The 19,091-nt window shown below is 37.6% G+C and overlaps 1 protein-coding gene across 13 annotated transcripts in view; it reads right to left on the bottom strand.

The window, feature by feature from the left end:
* St7 (suppression of tumorigenicity 7) overlaps window positions 1–19,091 on the bottom strand; it is a 269,462-nt gene that overhangs the window by 118,943 nt on the left and 131,428 nt on the right. For all 13 annotated transcript variants that reach the window (XM_058572121.1, XM_046422419.2, XM_046422411.2 and 10 more), the window contains one exon: window positions 10,708–10,790. In XM_058572121.1, the coding sequence (XP_058428104.1) occupies window positions 10,708–10,790 (83 nt within the window). The remainder of the gene's footprint in view (window positions 1–10,707; window positions 10,791–19,091) is intronic.

Raw genomic sequence — 19,091 nt, 5'->3', positions numbered from 1 at the left:
ATATTTCCAATTTTGACATTTTATATTCATGCAAAACCATACTTTCCTAATTTTTTTTTTTTTTTTTTTTTTTGTCCCAGGGCATGAATCCAGAGACACTTAACCACTGAGCAACATCCCCAGCCCTTTTTAACATTTTGAGACAGGATCTCACTGAGTTGCTTAGTGTCTCAGTAAGTTGCTGAGGCTGCTTTGAATTCTCGATCCTCCTGCTTCAGCCTCCCAAGCTACTGCAATTATAGGCATGCACCTGCCTGAATTTTTAAGAGAAGTCCCCCTCCTCCTTTTTAAAACAAGATCTTAGAGAAATGCTGGTTTTACTGAATAAAATAATAAGAGGCGGGTAGAGACAATGACCCACAACTATAGTCCCAGCTACCTGGCAGGAAGATCACTTGAAACTGAGGAGTTCAAGGCAAGCTTGGACAATATAATGAGACTCTGTCTCAAAAAAAAAAAATATTAAAATATAAAAAGAGAATGAGAGGGCTGGGGATGTGGCTCAGTGGTAAAGTGCTTGCCTGGCATACATGAGGCCCTGGGTTCAAAACCCCAAGCATGAAAAAAAAAAAGAGAATGAGAGATCATTTCCTGTATGGATGTCACCCACCTGCTGAAATCAAGCAATGTCCCACTTGTTAAGAAGTATTTTTTTTAATGAAAAACAAAAACAAAAACCATTTGCTCTGTACCATTAATGTTTCTTAGTTCTGTAGGTATGAAGAATTGCAAAGCAGAAAAGAAGTAATGTTTATTAATAAAATGAAGGAACAAAGTTAGTTAGTTGACCAGGCTGAAGCCAGGACTTCCTAAGCTGCTACCACTCCATTACCTGCACCCCACCTCTATAGCTAATACTTCCTACCACTGAACAAAGCTGCTCCCTCTCATACTTGCCTCTCCTCCCTTTGACTGGGGACTTGGTCCTTAAGGAGTCAAATTTCTTTCTCAGAATTATTTATTAGAATCCCCTATATCTCAGAAACTTACAGAATAGCTATATTATATTTTAGTACTATAACATGGAAGGTACAATTAACATAGAATTAATTAATTTATCCTTACTCATTTTATAGAAACAGTATTTTGTTATTTGCTCTTGAATAACCTTTAGGCTATTATTTAAAAGCTGATGTTTCGTTGTACCAAAAATTTCTTAAAAGACAAAAAGAACATCTATGAATATGAGAAGAAAATATCAATAAGACCAAATGTTTCCAATCCAATAATAGGACATCTTGATTTAAATTCCAGGGAGTTATTCCTTCCAGCTATTTGAATTTTCACATGTTAAAACATTTAAGTAAACTGGGCACAGATGCACACACCTGTAATTGCAGCTACTTGGAAGGCTATGTCAGGAGGATTGCAAGTTTGAGGCCAGCATAAGCAACTTAGAGAGGCCCTGTCTCAACATTTTTAAAAATGCGGTGGGTGTTAGAAATATAGCACAATGGTAGAGCACTTGCTGACCATATATCCTAGCCCTGGTCCTGGGTTCAATCCTCAGTAAAACAAACACACACACACACACACACACACACACACACACACAGTAACTTCTCTGGGCAAAGAAGGGGCAATAGTATGAAAGTTAAGAAGGGACAGGACCAATCTGTAATGTTTGAAATTCTAGGAATGAGAGATTTTGCTTGAAGGAAAAAAAAGTAAATTTAGAGACCATGGATCCATAAGGGAGTCCATAACCCCAGATGAGTTATTTAAATATCAGTTCCTTCCACTCTGAAGTAGAAATGATATTATTTATCCTCAAGGGTTCTCAATTTTCACACCAACCATATATATATATATATATATATATATAAAACTACTAAGTACCTGACACATAGTTGGTCCTCAAAAGCAACAGCAAAACTGCCATCTGTTGTAGCAATGATGTACATGCCTCCTATGGCCTATATACACGCACTGCTATGACACACCCTTTTTTTTGCCAGTCCATAGTACAGGTTTATACATCATTGTCTTGCTAGACTGTTAGAGGAAATCCCTGATTAATCATGGTGACAAAGAGTGCAGCTCACCATACAGTCCTGACCTTTCAACAAAGCCTTAAGGAAATCCACACCTTTTCTTCTATTAGAAGGGGAAGAAGACTCCAAAGAACCCAGGCCACTGGTCACAGAGCTAGCAGTGGCTCTCAATTGCTTGTAGGGAAGAGGCTTCTTTGCCCCAATTCTTTGCTCTGTTTTCTATGTCACACTACCAGGGTACCTGCCAGCACTTTATTTGCTCATTCCATTAGGCTCTACTAAGTGTTTCCAACCAGTCATGAGCTAAGTTCCAGGGTTACAAAAATCTGATCCCTGGTCCATGCCACAGACCAACAAATCCTCCCACAGGTTGCTCCTGGCATGCCTGTACTGGTCACAGAGAAAAAAAATGTTGAGATTCTTCAGATTTCTCAGTTCCTCTTGCAGAACCTCAGAATGTCAGCACTAAAACGAACCTTAAAGGACATGTAAAGAGTTCATTTACATGTGAGGAAAATATGTGAGAAAAAACTATCCATCAAGATGCAGACCTGACCAAATCACGCATCTAATTAAACAGCCTTGGCCTGGAGTTCCAGCTCTCTGCCATCACCTTATCAGGACTCTTTTTAGAATGTCTTTGCTTCATGTAAACAACACTGACAATTGTAGCCTACTATTTCCCTTTAAGTTCCCTCTGACACATTCTCTCTGTGCTTTGTTGTTATAAAAACCAATCCAGAAGTAGTCTATAAAGTGGTACTAGATAATTCATCAGAGGAGCAAATGACTCATTTAACTGGACATTTGCATTATAATAGAATAGACCTTTCACCCAGTATTTCTAATGCAGAAATTAATAGACCTTAGTAAAGACTGGGTTATTCAGGCAGCTGTGATGGGGAATAGAGGGTTTCTCAGGCTGTCATATCATATCAGGAGTATTGTCCTTGCTGTGCACAGGGGACACTAGTATAAAAAGGACCCCTGTCCTTCTGGGATTTGCTGAATAACTTGCAAAGGAAGATTTGAAACCTTCTGAAACTTCAAACCACATCTTATAATGTAAGGTCTTAGTATAACTATCTTCTCCTTATCCAGAAACACATCAGATTTTGGATGAGCACCTAGAACTATTTTAGAAAAACTACACAGATCCAAATGGGAATACAGTGTTATTTAATGAACACATTTGGTGTCACTTTGAATTCTTTTCCTTGATGCATACCTACAATGTGAACAGTAAAGCTCTCATAAACAAACTGAGGTTTTAAAAGTAGTTATTGGACAAGTTAGTAGCTTACTGGGCCTGCCACAGAGGAATAAAAAACCTTTCTAATCTTCCAGATAACCAAAAACTTAAATGTATGCATTTCATAGACTGAAAACCTTAATTTCTCCAGTACTGTTATTCTTACTCATGCTCCATTTGAAAAGTTATACAGATCAAGTAATATAAGAATTAAAAAGTATCATCTGGGTTTGGCATTTGGGAAATCAACAGTGACCTACCAGCTAGTTTAAAGGTAAAAGGCCTTTAAATGAGAAAACTTGGTTTTGTGACTTGGTTGGTCCTATTGTTTCTCTGAAACTCAGTCTTCTCATGTATAAAATAAAGTCAGAGAAAGCACTCAACTAATTCTGGATGAGAGAAGGGAGAGAGGGATGATTAGAAGACCTGATGGTGGATGCTGGAAGGTTGACAGGATGATAAGGGTGGATGATAAGGGATGCTCTGGTTGATGTTATGGGATACTCTCTGAAGCAACAACAGAATCATGGGAAGTTTTGTGTTTATTTTGCTTGTTGAAAAAGAGGTTCACACATATTTGTGGAAGAGGAAAGAATTAAGTGAAAAGAGAAACTGAAGGTGGAAAAAGGTACAAATGACCAGGAGGCATAATGCCAAAGTCCCGGGAAGCATATTTGCCCTACCTCAAAAAGTAACCTACAATGGAAAGTGGGCAGTGATTTGAGCTGTTACACACGTAAGAAGGCAACAAAGGGGGAGCTGGGGCTGTAGCCCAGGGGCAGAGCCTTTCCCTAGCATGTGTGAGGCACTGGCTTCGAGCCGTAGCACCACATAAAAATAAATAAATAAATAAAATAAAGGCATTTTTTCCATCTACAACTACAAAAATAATTTTTTTTAAAGAAGGCAACAAAGGAGATAAAGTTGGATGACACTGATCTCTGAGGAGGTACAGCTATGGCTTATCTTCTGGGAATGAGGGACATGAGGGTAGAGTCAGAAATCGGAGGGTTGAGGAAGTGGTTTGGACCTATACCTTGCAGGGCAGGGCTTCAAGCCAGGGCCCAAGTAACATTTAAAACAAAGAGTTTTTTGACAAGGACCTAGTTACAAATGCCCGGTGATCACCTCCATTACTATTTGACAGAAGCTGAGAGGATGACCAAGGAGTACTGGAGCTTAGGGCAGAGATTCAGGTTTGTAGCCAGCAGAAGGTGCAAACTGGTTTCATTTTTACCTGCAAGAAGGGAACAAAAATCTGGCAAAGAAACATAAGCAAAGCATTTCCATCCATCATGCAGACTGCAAAATCTGAATCTTCCCTGAAGATGCCTAGATTCTTCTCAACCAACAAGACTTCTTCCTTAGAACTGTGTGCTCTCTGCATACAACACGTCTTTTATGAGTCAGGGACTTTCCTAGACCCTACATTGCATTAAAAAATGCTTCAAGATTCCCACATAGCAGAACCTTAGTAATTCTACATCAATTCCAATAAATCTATGGGAAATGCAAAATGTCAAAGTCTGAAATTGGCTAACTGCTTCCTAAGAATTAACGTAGATGGTGATGTTGCAGGAGAATCTGCAAAGTGATGAGAGAGATGGATGTGGAAATAGGAAACTTTCTGGCAGTCTAATCTCAGACAGTAAGACTCCAGACTGACACCTGCTCCCAGTCTTCAAAGCACATCTAGTGGCAGTGTTTTTAGGAAGAAGGAGACCATCTGAGCTTGAATCAGATAAACAAAGGCAATTAGCATACATTATAGTAATATCTGTAAACATTTTAAATTTCTTTTCAAATTCTGAAATTTATTCTTCATATCCAGTGACTCTTTCAAAGTCCTATGTCTTTGAATATCTTTCAAAGAAAGACATTTCCTTCCTTCCTTCCTTCCTTCCTTCCTCCCTCCCTCCCTTCCTTCCTTCTGTGCTGGGGATGCACTTTACTATTGAGCTACATCCCACTCCTTTTTTATTTTGAGTCAGGGTCTCACTAGATTGCTGTGACTGGCCTTGAACATACAACCCACCTACCTTAACTTCCAAATTTGTTGAGATTACAGTCGTGTGTCACTGGCTAATGATGCACATAACTTTAAAATGAAATTTTAAATCTTCAGCTTCTCTATGTTTTGCTTAAGAATGCTGAATGGCTATCAAGTGGGTCTTGGCATTCTACTTCCCAGATGTTAATCAGACCCTTCTTAGCCACTGGTTAACCTAAACAGTTGTGGGTCTATGTGAAGAACTGGCATTCATGCCCTTCTATCCCCATTCCTGGCTACCTGTTGCAAAGGATTTACAAAAAGAGAAAAGAGGAAGGTGAGGCTCTCTTCGGTCAAAAACCAAGGATCTATCTCTACTTCAGTGTCTGCATGTTCACAAGATGATGTTTTTTCATTGTAGCATCCATTTCTGTGGTCTGATAGGGAAGATCACTCTCCTTGGGGTCATGGAAAACTGGAAGAAAGAACTGGGAGAAGCTGGCCTGTGTCACTTGCCCCAAGCCCTGCTAGCTCATGCTGTGGTGGGACCTTTCCTCTAGAAGGTTCCTCTTCTAGAGATTGTGATTCAAGTGGTGTTCAGAATCCATCATTTTAAACAAGCTCCCCAAATAATTCTGATGCAGTTAATTCGTTAATTCACTGGATCTTCTGTGTAATCAACACATATTCTTTGTATGTGTAGGGTATACAGTAGTACACAAAACCAGAAATATAGCCCCTGCGTTAGTGATACTTCTGATCTAGAAAGAAAGGGGATGGCATAAACAAAATAAAGTTGTAAATTGTGCTAAATGTTGTTCTATGTTCTAGACTGGCCAAATCTGACCTAATGCATGGCCAAATAGGAAAAAGAAAAGAAAAAAATTTCTCCTTGTGAGAAGGTTGTAGTCTTCCTTTTGGTCTCTTTCTTCTTTTTCTTTCCTTTTTATCTTTCTTCCTCAGCCCACTCCTCTCTTTTATATCTGCCTGGCCCATTTCTGTGGGCCTATTAAAATGAAAATATCAACTGCTACAACCTGCTACTACACACCTTCCTAAGCAACACTTTTATGAGGCTAAATGATGCTATAGCAAAGTGGTGGACACTTAAATTCTAGTCTACATTCTACCTTTACCTAGAAGGTAACCTGAGTAAGTCATTTCTGGATGCCTACTCCTTAGGTCTTTACTGGTTTATTGGATGGCTTCTGAGGGTTCCTGCCTCAGCCCCACACTTGAAGGAATTCCAAACCTCCACATTTGTGCTTGAATGTAATCTGAAAAACAAACAGGCAGAGTTGTCCCATCATCTGCCACTGATTTTTTCATCTTCCTCACTTCTGCCGAGGAAGTATCTAATGGTTGACTGGATCCATTGAAATGTTCCTCATAGACTGTGACAGGCATCTGTCTGCTTTCTCTGCCTGGCACTTGGTCTCCTGCAGAGATTCATTAGTTTTCATGGTGAACCCAAGAAATGAGCCTCAGTTTCTCTCACAACCTGCACATCCTGCTGCCACAGGGCTGCCGTAGCATCTCTTTCATACTACGGAACCAAGAGACAACACATTTCATAGTTGACAGAGCTCTAAGAGCCCTTCTAATCAAGTCTTTTTTATGCTTAGCTCCAGAATCTCTGTCATTTGGATGACTCATATTAAAATACTACTTGAAATGCAGGTCAAGTTCTTTAGATGGATGAAAAAGAGTTGAAAGGAGCTGTAACAATCTCCTAGCCTCACTTCCTTACTTAGGAACAGAACGCAAAATAGGGCATGGTCAGAGAGATCTGAATTCAGATATCACCATTTATCTGCTCTAAAACCTTGGTCAAATTACTTAATCATTGTGTCTGTTTATATTCAACACCATAAAGACACAGGTTACATCTACCATTTAGAATTTCAATGATAACTAAGCAAAATAATATATGCAAACCATTTAACACAATACCTGGCATAGAGTGGGAACTCAACACATGGACCTTTTGCTACAATTGATTCCTACCCAATTGTCTTTATCTCTTTTCCCACCCTCTTAAAAACAGACTTATTTTACATCAAATGCACGAACTTACTATTTTATTTGCTATTCTCATTTTCTTTCCTTTTTGTTCTTGATTCTGACTTTTAAAAATTATGCCTTGCATGACTTTTTTAATAACTCTCTGTATTTAATGTATACATGCAAATCTCCTTTATTAACTTGTATATAGGCATGCTCCTATATACAAGTTTATAGGGATAAAGGGATCTATGTATAAATGTCAATTCAATATAAAGCAATTTCTCCATTTTACTGTCTTTAAAAAAAAAAATTAAGAGGACCATTTTCCCTACCTATCCACCTTACCACTGTCAAAAGCAAAAAGGAAACACAGAAATGTTCTCCACTGAAATAAGTATAGCCTGAAGAGGCTTTTTCAAACAAGTGACATGTTCTTGCTAGCAGAAACAAGATTAAATTGGCAGGTTGGAGTGTGAGGACAGGTGCGGTTCCTGTGGCTGGAGCTGGTTGGGGACAGGAAAGATTGTGCCAAGCAGGCAGAGGGCAGCTTAAAGTCTGAAAGGGAGAGAGCTGCCTGGATGGTCACAGGAACCAAAAGAGACGCATTAGAGAGGTGGCTTATGAAACTCACTACTGCATTTGGCTTGTGAAATGAGAGCTACCAGTGATATCTAATAAAATATACACTTACATTTAAATTTGTTAGTGTAAAAGAGAGCAGCATTTGCCAAATGAATTTTATTTTTATGTATATTTGTTCAGTTAGTTAACTTCTGCTACACAGATAAAATGTCAGGTTTTTACCTCTCTTCTCCTAAGACATCAGATGGTATGATAGTTCTGCCTCCAGCATAGGAATCCTGAGGTCCCTAAACAAGGAATTTCCCCTGAGGGGTATCCACTCACAGCAGGCTCTCAGAACATTGCTCAGGGGAGAGTAGTTAGGTAATTGTTTCCCCAGGGCCAGGAAAGGAAGTGCTAAGCATTCTATGCATATAGCTATTTTGCAAAGCACCTGATCATTTACCTGGTGCTGCCTCTCCAGTAGAAAAGAATAGTGGCTGCATAGAAAACTCACCCTGGGTTCATTTCAGGGCCTAGTAAAGCTGAGTCAAAGGCTAGTGTCAAGAATCTCTAAAGCACGAGCTGAAAGTTATCAAGAGCTATTGCCACACACGGCAATTACTGTACTTTCAGTACAGGCCAGCAATTTTGAGAAAGACCTTTAGAAATCTTCCTACAAGAGAGATTTTCCTCTACTCAAAGTTTCCCATCAGTCAGGAGTATCCTCTGCTTCCAGAAAACGCCCCAAGTCAATGTACCTAAGACAGCCTGATAGTGATGGTCCAGTTTCAGCAAGCTGCACCTCATGCTGGAGAATGCCTTGCCAGCTAGGTATGCTAGGGTGGCCACAGACACCATTGAGGGAAATCCAAAATCTCTTTATTGCTGAGGGGACTCTGTCATCCCTGGGTCAGAAGGAAAAAAATGACCACTAGGCCCGATGCACCAGAGTGAAAGAAAATATACCACATTGTGACAATTAATTTAGAGCCTATGATACCAAACCATGATATTGCTAGAATAAAAGCTGGGCCTGCATTTTTGCAGGAGGCTAGAAAACAGTGGAAACAATCAGAAAGCCAGTAGTGACAGTGATAAAAGCACAGATTGCTAGTGTGACTTAAGGCAGGTACACACTTGCCTATTCTACCCATTCAACTAACTTGTAAATAAAATGGAAACAACACTAGCACTTACCTTACTGTAGTGCTGGGAAGAGTAAATGAGTTCACATGGAAAGTGCTTTAGGTCAGCCCAAGAAGGCAAGGGTCTTAAATATCCCAAGAAGAAGAAGCACAAACTAAAGCCTACCTCACCACATCAGAAAGAGTTAGTGATTTCAGTATACAATTGTATCAAAATTAAAAAAAAAAAAAAAAAAAAGGTCACTTTGTTTTCTATTTGTTTAATAAAAAATATTTTAAGATGTTTTAGGAAAAAATATTAAATATTTTTTAAAATATGACTACTCGAAGGGAGCTTGTAATACCTCTCCCATCCCCCCAAAATTAGATATGCTAAAAGATTGCCTTATTTTCAGAAGATACTTACTAAGAATTTGCCAAGCATGTAAAAACATTTTCTAAGTCTGAATTCTACTCAGTCTACTTAAGAAGACTAGTGGAACCAGATATAGTGGCACTCACATGTAATCCCAGCTATCAGGAAGCTGAGGCAGGTGTGTCTCAAGCTTTATGGTACCTCCCCTCACCTTGGGTTGGTTTTTGCAGCCAGTGCTGAGCTTTCTATTTGTATTTTCACTCATGTATCTATACTGAATGATTCTTGCTGATATTCTTCACATTCCTGGCTCAATAACATCAACTCTAAACATCTCATGTCCGAGTTCAGCGGTGCATGTGATAAAACACAGCAAGGTGAGCCTTAATATGCTGTCATCACAAATAGATGTTCCTACACACCTTCCCTTCCATCTTCCATCTGCTTGGAGCTTTCTTCCCTGTGTCCCTGTCTCCACCTTTTTTCTCTGGTTCCTCATAAGCTCAAGTTTCTGAAATCCCACATTATTCTAGGTCCATTTGTGCTCTTTGCTCCACATCTTTGTACCCTTCTGCTTGAAAACTTTTGTTTTCCTCTTTTTTGTCCATTTTTCTCAGCATCAACTCTGTAATATTTTTCTTGTGCCAGTTTCTATAATAATCAATAAAGGTTATGTGTATGAAAAAAAAATCTATATGAAACTTCATTCTCCTTAAATAGCAATTATGTTAGAGAAGTTCCACCAAGTTTAGATGTATATACATTTGAGGTTACTAAAATGAACTATTAGATATAATTTTGCACACCTGCAACTATTGGAACAAAAGGATATGCATAATATTATATTACTTTTTGCCTTTTGGAGATTTTTTAAAAGGAGGCAATAAAGAAAGAAATGTAAATTTTGAGAGAGAGAAAAAAAAAACAAGAGAAAGGCAAAAAAAAAAAAAAGCTTAGAATTGACACAATTTATTTAAATGCATTTAAAGAAACTGAGCTATGATCTATATTTCTACTGATGTTGATTATGTTCAATAATCCATTTTCATGAGGGTTATGGAAAAAATTTTCATTGAACTGAGTAGCATTAATTTTATAATTTCTTAAACATTAGAGTTTGACATAGATTTGTGCTTTCCCTGATTTTCTATTTTATTTACATTTGTTTTAACTTTTCAACAAAATTAACATATGATTGCACAAATACCATATCTCAAATATCTCAAAAGTATGTAACCTGGGTAGTAAAAATCTTAAGTCCATCCACTGAGCATTTACAAGTGTGCAAGATGATCACTGCAAACTGCTATTGTATATTCTTCCAAATTTTTTTCTTGTACACGTACTACCATATTTTAGTAATCAGTACATTTTTCAGTGGGAAGGATTGCACCACTTACCAAAATAAGCCCTGATATTAGTGAAGAAGTACCAGTCAGGGCCACGTAGAACTTCGGTGTTAATGTGTTCAAAAACATGCTCACTGAAAGAAAAAAAGAGAGAGAGAGAGAGATGAGAGAAGGAATATGTGAATATGTAAGTAAAACAAATCTCTTCTTTTTTCTTTCTGGTGAAATCACTTGTTTCTAACTACAAGAATTCTTAGAACTATACCAAAATCCCATTAAAATGGCAAACCATTACATAGGTCAGAAAACCCGGTGTTAAATTATACTTATGGCTGGAAAAAAGCTTTATGTAAGAAAAAAGAGCAACTTTTTAATTTCTATCTCCCTAAACTATTGTGGATGCTTTCCATGGATTCACAACTCCTAAAGGGTTTAATCAAAGTTGGTTACTGAAACTGTCAGTCAAAAGGGGAAGGTGCTCCTTTGTGTGTGTGTGGGACCTGAAAATCAGGGCCCTTGGCAAGACAACAAGCATTATTTCAACCTCGGAACAAACGGAATCAACTATATCAAAATGCTAAATAGTAATTAAAGACTATAGTATTATGATTATCCCTATGCAGGAATAGCAAATTGAAAAAGTTTGCAAATATCACTAAGTTTTTCCAACTTACTTAAAAGGTTGTTAGACTACTTAAGAAAATGATCAAGCTCAATTTAAAAAAAAAAGAGAGAGAGAGATGAAATAAAACCATTAAAAATGACCTTCCAGCTGGGTTTGTAGCTCAGTGGGAGAGCACATGCCTAACATGTGTGAGGCACTAGGTTCAATTCTCAGCACTGCATATAAATAAAGATCCATTAACAATAAAAAATACTTTTAAAAAAATGATCTTCCTTCCAAGACTCTGTTCACACCAACTACAGAGTTAATCAAGTTACTCATTAACTGTATATTTTATAAATATATTTTAATTTATTGTCATTTTCTGTTAGATACTGCACAAAACTGATTATTTCCAAAACAATAACAGATATCATGTTTTTACAACAATATTCATATTTGTTTACTGCTTTTTTTGTGGAAAGAATCACATCCAATCTGATTTCACAATGAACTTCCTTAGAAGTAGGACTGCCCCAAGTTCAGCCCAGAAAGCAAAGTAATATCACCAAAATGAATGAAGATCCTACATTCATTCATTTAACAAATCCTTTTCTCTGTTTATGTATGAGAACATGGATAAAAAAAAAATGAAAGACTGAACCAGACATAGTTCCCACCATCTAGAAGTCCACAATGCAGTTGGGAAACACACAAGTAAAGAAGTAACTGCTATAAAGTTTGATAAGTGCACAGACAGGCCCTATGCACAGGATGTTATAAAAACACATAAAAGAAATGCACCCCATGTACATGGGGTGAGGAGTGGTCAGGAAGATGTCCGTGATAATGGTACATCTAAACTAAGTCCTATAATAAGCAGGAGGTAAACAAGCAGAAGGGTTAGAAAGGGGTACAAGAATACAATTTGAGCAGATGAAGGGACATAAGTACACAGGTGCTAAGGACAGAGTATGGACTTTCTAAGCAGATGCAAGTGTTATGGAGGGAAAGAGCTTGTGAGCAGTAGCCCCCTTGTGAAGATGGATGTGAAAGGGCATACTGATTCCATTCTGTTCTTGCTACTCAGCCATTCTCTCAATAAGCTCTCCTCTCCCTGCACCCTCTCTTAAATGAAGGAATTTGATCATGGTCTGTCATTTGCAATCAAAAAACACTGGACAAACACAATGTCCTCAGTCAAGGCTCAGGTCTTGAACTGAAGGGACTCTGGGGAGTTGGAGAAAGGCATGAAAGAAGTGATCAGCCCAGAACTAGAACAAGAAGAGGTAGGTACAGTTGAGGAGGTTTTGCTTGGCTACTAAAAAAACCCCAAACTGTTATTTCCCATGCATAAATTAGTTAGGGTTAGGGTTAGGGAAGGAAGCAGGGTTGTAAAAAGGAAAAAAAAATCAAAACAAAAGAAGTCCTAGAGTTTATAACTGCCAGTCTGAATTTGAGGTACCTAAAATTTTCTAAATTCCATTCTTCACATGATGAATGGCTTCACATTCTTCAGTATTTTTATGAAGTCACTAAAACTATATAATTTGTTATTCTGTAATTATGAACATTCATATCTATACTAGATACTTTTTAGTAGGTTTTGGGAAACTGAGCATAGAATTCAATTAAACCCTTTTCTAAAAGAAAAAAGATTTATTTTAGTAGCACTGCTGCTAACTTTTTAGTAACAAAGGTATAAAGAAATGGAAAGAATAGATTTCCTTCTGAAAATCACTGATCGATTGGAGGCAAAAATTCAAGAATTAATTGATAAAAAATTTTTAAATGTACATTATTTGAGTTTTTAAAGGGACAAGAATACATATTTCATTATTTTGTTTTTCTTAAAGGTTATAGAGCAGAAGTAATTAATAATTAAAATGTACTGTTCTGTTAAATCTACTTACATAAAGTTGGTTGGAGCTAAAAGAAAGAATAGCATGCATGAAAAATAGAGACACCAACAGAGGATGAGAAAGCAATAATAGAAACATCTAAGAGTGGGAGGTGCCCGTTTAGTAACTTTTTAATGTTATAGTCTTCCTGGCTATTTTGGCTAAGACATAGCATTTGGCAATTCTGAACACAAATATCAAAACTCAGTACTTGTTACTGCAATCCATTTATCTATATATGCAAAATTTATGACAAGCTCTTCCACATATAGAGAATTTAATTCTCACCTCAACTCCATGAGGTCAATATTATTATTCACCTTATTTTGCAATTGGAGGCTGAACAAAGACCTTGATGCATGCCAGCCTACCCCCAAGTTCATGTTCATGGCACCACAACCAAAGAACAAAAGGAAAACAGTAGAAAGGAGGAAGCTCTAAACCAAGGTTGCTGGAAGATAAGCATTTTTAATGCTTTACTAATATTTACCTCTGACCTTTAAAGGTCAGTCCACTTGGATATTGTCATTTGTGGGTGAAACATCAGAATGGAAAGGCAGAAAGCCACCCTGAAGAGGGGGAGAATCCAGTTAAAGATCCCTCCATGAAATCAGTAGGACAGCAAACTACAGGATGGACTGTCCTTGCAGGATGGACTGTTCTAAACCAGGCACAGCTCGCCTCGGGGCATCAGGGTCACTAGCAATTGTCTTTGCAAGTATCTGAAAACCTTATAAAGTACCTAAAACCCAAACCAGAAAACTTTGAGAAAACAAATTCCTGAACTTTACAGACACAGCAATGTCTCCTTCACACCTCTTGGGGCTAAGTAGAATAAATCAAAAAATGAATAGGCTAATACTATTCTAGCTTTGTGAAGAATAAATTCACAAAACTTTCCTAATGTCCTATTTCAGTACAGAAATAAAAATGGATAAATCATAAGGCTTTTTATTTGACCCAGAGAGCCCTCCTAACAAAATATTATGTTCCTTATTTAAGAGCAGCCTCAGGGACTGCATCTCCTAGAGTCTAAAGATGCTAAACTCTACCTGGGCACAGTGTTCTCATTTAATCAGTGAGTAAATGTGAAAGAATTGAGTATGACTCTGAGAAGAAAGAAGCGAGGAGGAGTGGGTACATGGATCAAACATTAACTGACTTCTGTGGAATGGAGAAGAGAGCAGGTAGAAAGATAATACAACCAGGGCACTGTGGGAAGTGATCAATCATTCCAATAAGCAGAATTTGAATACAGGGGAATTAGAATAGAAAGAGGCTTACTCAGGAATCACATGGAATAGCCCTGTGAAGCCATGTCTCTGAGAAATCAGCCACCTTTCTGGTTTATGTGTATTTCATTCTTCTTTTTTATTTCAGCATCTTATGTTACCATAGTTGCAGAAAGTTGAAGAAACTGAGCTGAATGTGTAAATAATACAGTAATACTAGCAGCTGTCACACTAGCATTTACTGGGCACCTTTTAGGTGCCAAGCACTGTTTCTCAGACCATGGCCCAAAAAGTAAATTAATACATGGACTGTGATTGTCCTGATGCTAAACAAGGATGACCTACTAAACAAATGAAACAGCAGTTAATAGAATGACCTTTTAAAGGTATTCCAGGGCTGTGGATGTAGCTCAGTGATAGAATGCTTCCCTAGCATGCATGAGTTCCTAAATTCAATCCTAAGCACTGAAGAAGAAAGGAAACAAACAAACAAACAAACAAACAAACAAAAAACCCACTAACTAGATTCTATTTGCTTGCAGGGCTAATAACCTTCCTCAGGGTGAATTTGAAGGCAGTCATTTTAAAAAGTAAAGAAATAATTGTCACTCAAGTTTACCATGTGATTTTAAATCTGATTGTTGGTTGCCTTACTACACATTGTGGGAACAATCAATTCAGCCATAAGCCACCTTGGACCATATGCAATCCTCCTTCTTAGTTTAAGTCCTTTGTGAATTCTGACATAGCCATATTAAAGCTTAATCCATAACCCAAGCATGCTGGTTTTAATTCCACGTGATGAAAACTGAAGGTAATTACCTTCCAAGCCTCAAAACTGGAACATTAAGACAGACTAAGAAAAATGGATGATCCATTCCATGCAAAGTAACATTTCTGATTTAGTTACAGATAGTATGAACATAGTCCCTTGACTACATAAAGCACGTAGAGTAGAAACCTAGTTATAAACTGTTTCCACAGATCTTCAAGTGGATTATGGACATAATTTAATATATCCTTTGCATTTCTCCATGGGGGGAAAGAGTAAATATCCTCTTCTTTGATTTCACTGTTCTTTCAACCTTGCTAACCTCTCTTTTCCATTAGATTCCACTAAGTAACGTTTCAAATTCACTTCTGCCCTTTTTAATGTACCAGAGGGCAAAAGAATGAAAAATGGAAGTTTAATGATATAGTTTATACACACTAATTTTGAGCAAATTTCCAAACTGCCCAGCTTTCAAATTAAAGAATTCACCCTCTTCCTCAAAATATCCATGTGACAGACAAATCCTGAGGTGCCCCCAGTGATCCCTACCCTCCTAGTATTCATACCTTTACTTAACTCCTTCTCCTTGAGTATGGTTGGGACATAGGACTTGCTTCCAACAACCAGCTATGCAAAGTTCCATCTTGGTAACAGATATAGTAGAAATTTACCCTACTGGCTTAATTAAGTAGCCATGTGAAGAAACCCATGTAACAATGGACTGCAGCCTAAACAACAGTCAGTAAGAACCTAAAGTCCTTAATTTCACAACAGTGAGTTCTGCCAACAGCCTTAGTGAGCCTGGAAATAGATTCTCCCCTAGCTGAATTTGCAGACTCAAATCACAGCTTAGGTAATACCTTGATCATAATCTTATGAGACCCAGAGCAAAAAAAAAAAAAAACAAAAAAAAAAAAACCAGTTTATCTGTGCTGGACTCCTCACCCACAGAAACTGTGAGATGGTAAATGTGTATTGTTTCAAGATGCTACATTTGTGGTTGTTACACAGCAGTGTAAAATGGATGCAGTTACCAGCACAATAATTCATGAAAAATGAAAATCAACATGGGAATTTGATAATGCTGACCAACTACAATATGTGCAAAAAGGGTGGTAAGAAAAGCCAATTTGATGTGTGCCAAGAGTTTCTTTCTCAACTATTCACACACAGTAATAATAATAACAACAACAACAATAATAACTTCTAGCTCTGCCAGAGCATGTTATTCCACATACTGATATGTAATTCTCCTTAAAAATTTGCTATTGTTAAAACAGAGTTAAGAGAAACTTCTTTTTTAAATATAGAAATAAAATGTATTCATTATGCCCCAGTAAATGAGCTTGCCTCTATGCATATTTTAACAATATAATATTTGCATGCTTTTTTTTGAGATTTTAATATTATTTTTTTATTTTTTTAAGACTTATGAATTGTTTATTTCTGGAGTTTTCTTTTTTTAAAATTTTATTATTAGTTGTTCAAAACATTACATAGTTCTTGACATATCATATTTCATACATTCGATTCAAGTGGGTTATGAACTCCCATTTTTACCCCATATACAGATTGCAGAATCACATCAGTTAAACATCCACTTTTTTACATATTGCCATACTAATGTCTGTTGTGTTGTTATACAAAATTACATATATTAGGAAGTGAGGGGAAAGGGAAAAAAACAAGGGGGAGAAATGAATTACAGTAGATGGGGTAGAGAGAGAAGATGGGAGGGGAGGGGAGGGGGATAGTAGAGGATAGGAAAGACAGCAGAACACAACAGACACTATTTGCATGTTTTTAAAGATCCATTGGACATCTGGGTAGAAAACAGCAGCTTAATAAGGATTAAAAGCACACCAGGAGCACTTTTGCTCATTTGTTGCTTTTGCTTTTCTTTCCTAGCTTTTGCCCTGGTCTCCTTGGGCTGATAAGGTCTTGAGCTGTTATGCATCACAATTCCCTTGATAAGTCCTATGGCATTTATCTTTGAAAGGGGGAAAAAAAAAAAGAAAGCCTATTTTTAGACCCATTCCTGTGGCATGAAACCCTCATAAATCATTCTCTACTCTTCCCTCTACCCTTGATGTTACCTTGGCAATTTTACAAGTATCCTGTTTCTGCTTTATTGGGCATCTGGCTCTGCTGAGGAACAGAGCTGAGAACATCCTTTCTTTCTTTCCTCAACTGTGAACTGAGAAACTGTACTTGGTGCAAACTATACAGGTGTGAACAATACAATGTTCAAGCTTCATGTCGCCTATGTTTTGCTGGAGGCAGGCATCTGCAGTCCTTCCCTGTCATCATGAAGGACTGACCAAAGATTGGTGGACACAAGCCTTAACAGTCCTCAAGGACACCTGAAACATGTCAGATTACCTATTCCCTTTTATTTACAAGTAAGCTGATAATGAGGAACTCTATCCTGGTTAAGGATAGGAACAAGGCCTCTCTGTGTCTCATACTTTCAATCATTTATGTTTTGATTTAGGGTTGAAGACAATTTTATGAAATTTTTGTTTCTCATAAATTATTGAACATGGGAGAAAAAAAACTACAAAAATCTGTCTCTATGGAGGGAAAACCTTCCCATAATTATACTGCAGAATGAGAGAGAGAAATCTTGCCAGGATAATGTACTCTGGGCACTGGGCACTTCTAGTCTACAAGCAGTCACACCAATTCTTCAATACCCAGCACAGAACCCGCACCAAAGAAGTACTCAGTTTTTGATGACTGCACAGGGACAGAGTTCTAGGTGAGCAAATCATAGCAACCACTTCCTTGACCTCTGATATAAACTTCATATGGAAATATAAACCTGGCAAAACTAAAAATTTCTGATGATAGAGACCTTTCTTTTGATGTGTGTGTGTGTGTGTGTGTGTTTATCCCCAAGGTGCAGTGTGAAATGCATATTAGGTAGACTCACTACTACTGCTTATGCATAAATAGAGAAGGAGGAATGGAGCTGAGAACATTCTTTAAATACTTTATGTTATCTTCATACAGCAAGACCTTGGCTATGCAGAACCCTTGGAAATTAGTCATTTGGGATAGTTAAGAATTTATCCTATTAAACACCAAAGATACATTTCTTTTTAAAGCAATTTTATAAGAATATCTTTTTAAAATACATTACATAAATGACTGCAACCTTAAACAGAATATCTTGAACATGTTTACATCTTTAATTGGTAACTCTAACCCCTCCTACCACCCCCATAGTATTGGGGATTAAACCCAGGAGTACTTCACCACTGAGCTTCATCCATAGCCCTTTTTAATGTTTATTTTGAGACAGGATCTTGCTAAATTAGCGAGGTTAGCCTGAAACTTGAGATCCTTCTGCCTCAGTCTCCAGAGGTACTGGGATTACAGGCATGCGTCACTGCACCCTCCTTAATTAATAACTCTTAAGTCATCTAAATGAATACAAACTTGGTACTGTGCTAGCAAGCAGCTATGTTTTCAAAACCTGTTGATGTACTCTAGGCTATTTCCCTCCAGAACTAAGTGATCCCAGACAGATGTGCTTTTTGAGTCTTTTCACACTACTTTTTGTTATCTGAGTTGCTAATCAAGTATTAGCTATTATTTTTTGTTGCATTTCCACTTTCAACTGCTTTCTCTCCTTACTATGTTACTTAAAACCTGCTGCACTTTCAAGGACTCTGGTCATCAAAAGATATTTATATGTCAGACACTGTAAAATACTGGTGATATAAAGGTGTAAAATACCTAATCTTTGTCCTCAAGGAGCTCTGGGTTTTGTGGGAGATACAGAGATGAAGACAAATTAACAGGCACTTATGAGTGTTGCTCTGGAAAGATAGAGTCAGTATTCCACTTAACAGCCAGAGGCAGGGTGGGAGACAGAAGTCCATCAAGGAATGTTCCTTTCAGATGGACACCAAGCAGTT

This window comes from Marmota monax, unplaced genomic scaffold (genome assembly GCF_021218885.2).
Source record: "Marmota monax isolate L192 unplaced genomic scaffold, Marmota_monax_Labrador192_F-V1.1 WCK01_AAM20220418_F8-fsc00027, whole genome shotgun sequence".
Classification (NCBI taxonomy): domain Eukaryota; kingdom Metazoa; phylum Chordata; class Mammalia; order Rodentia; family Sciuridae; genus Marmota; species Marmota monax.
This window is presented reverse-complemented; position numbering and strand designations above follow the sequence as displayed.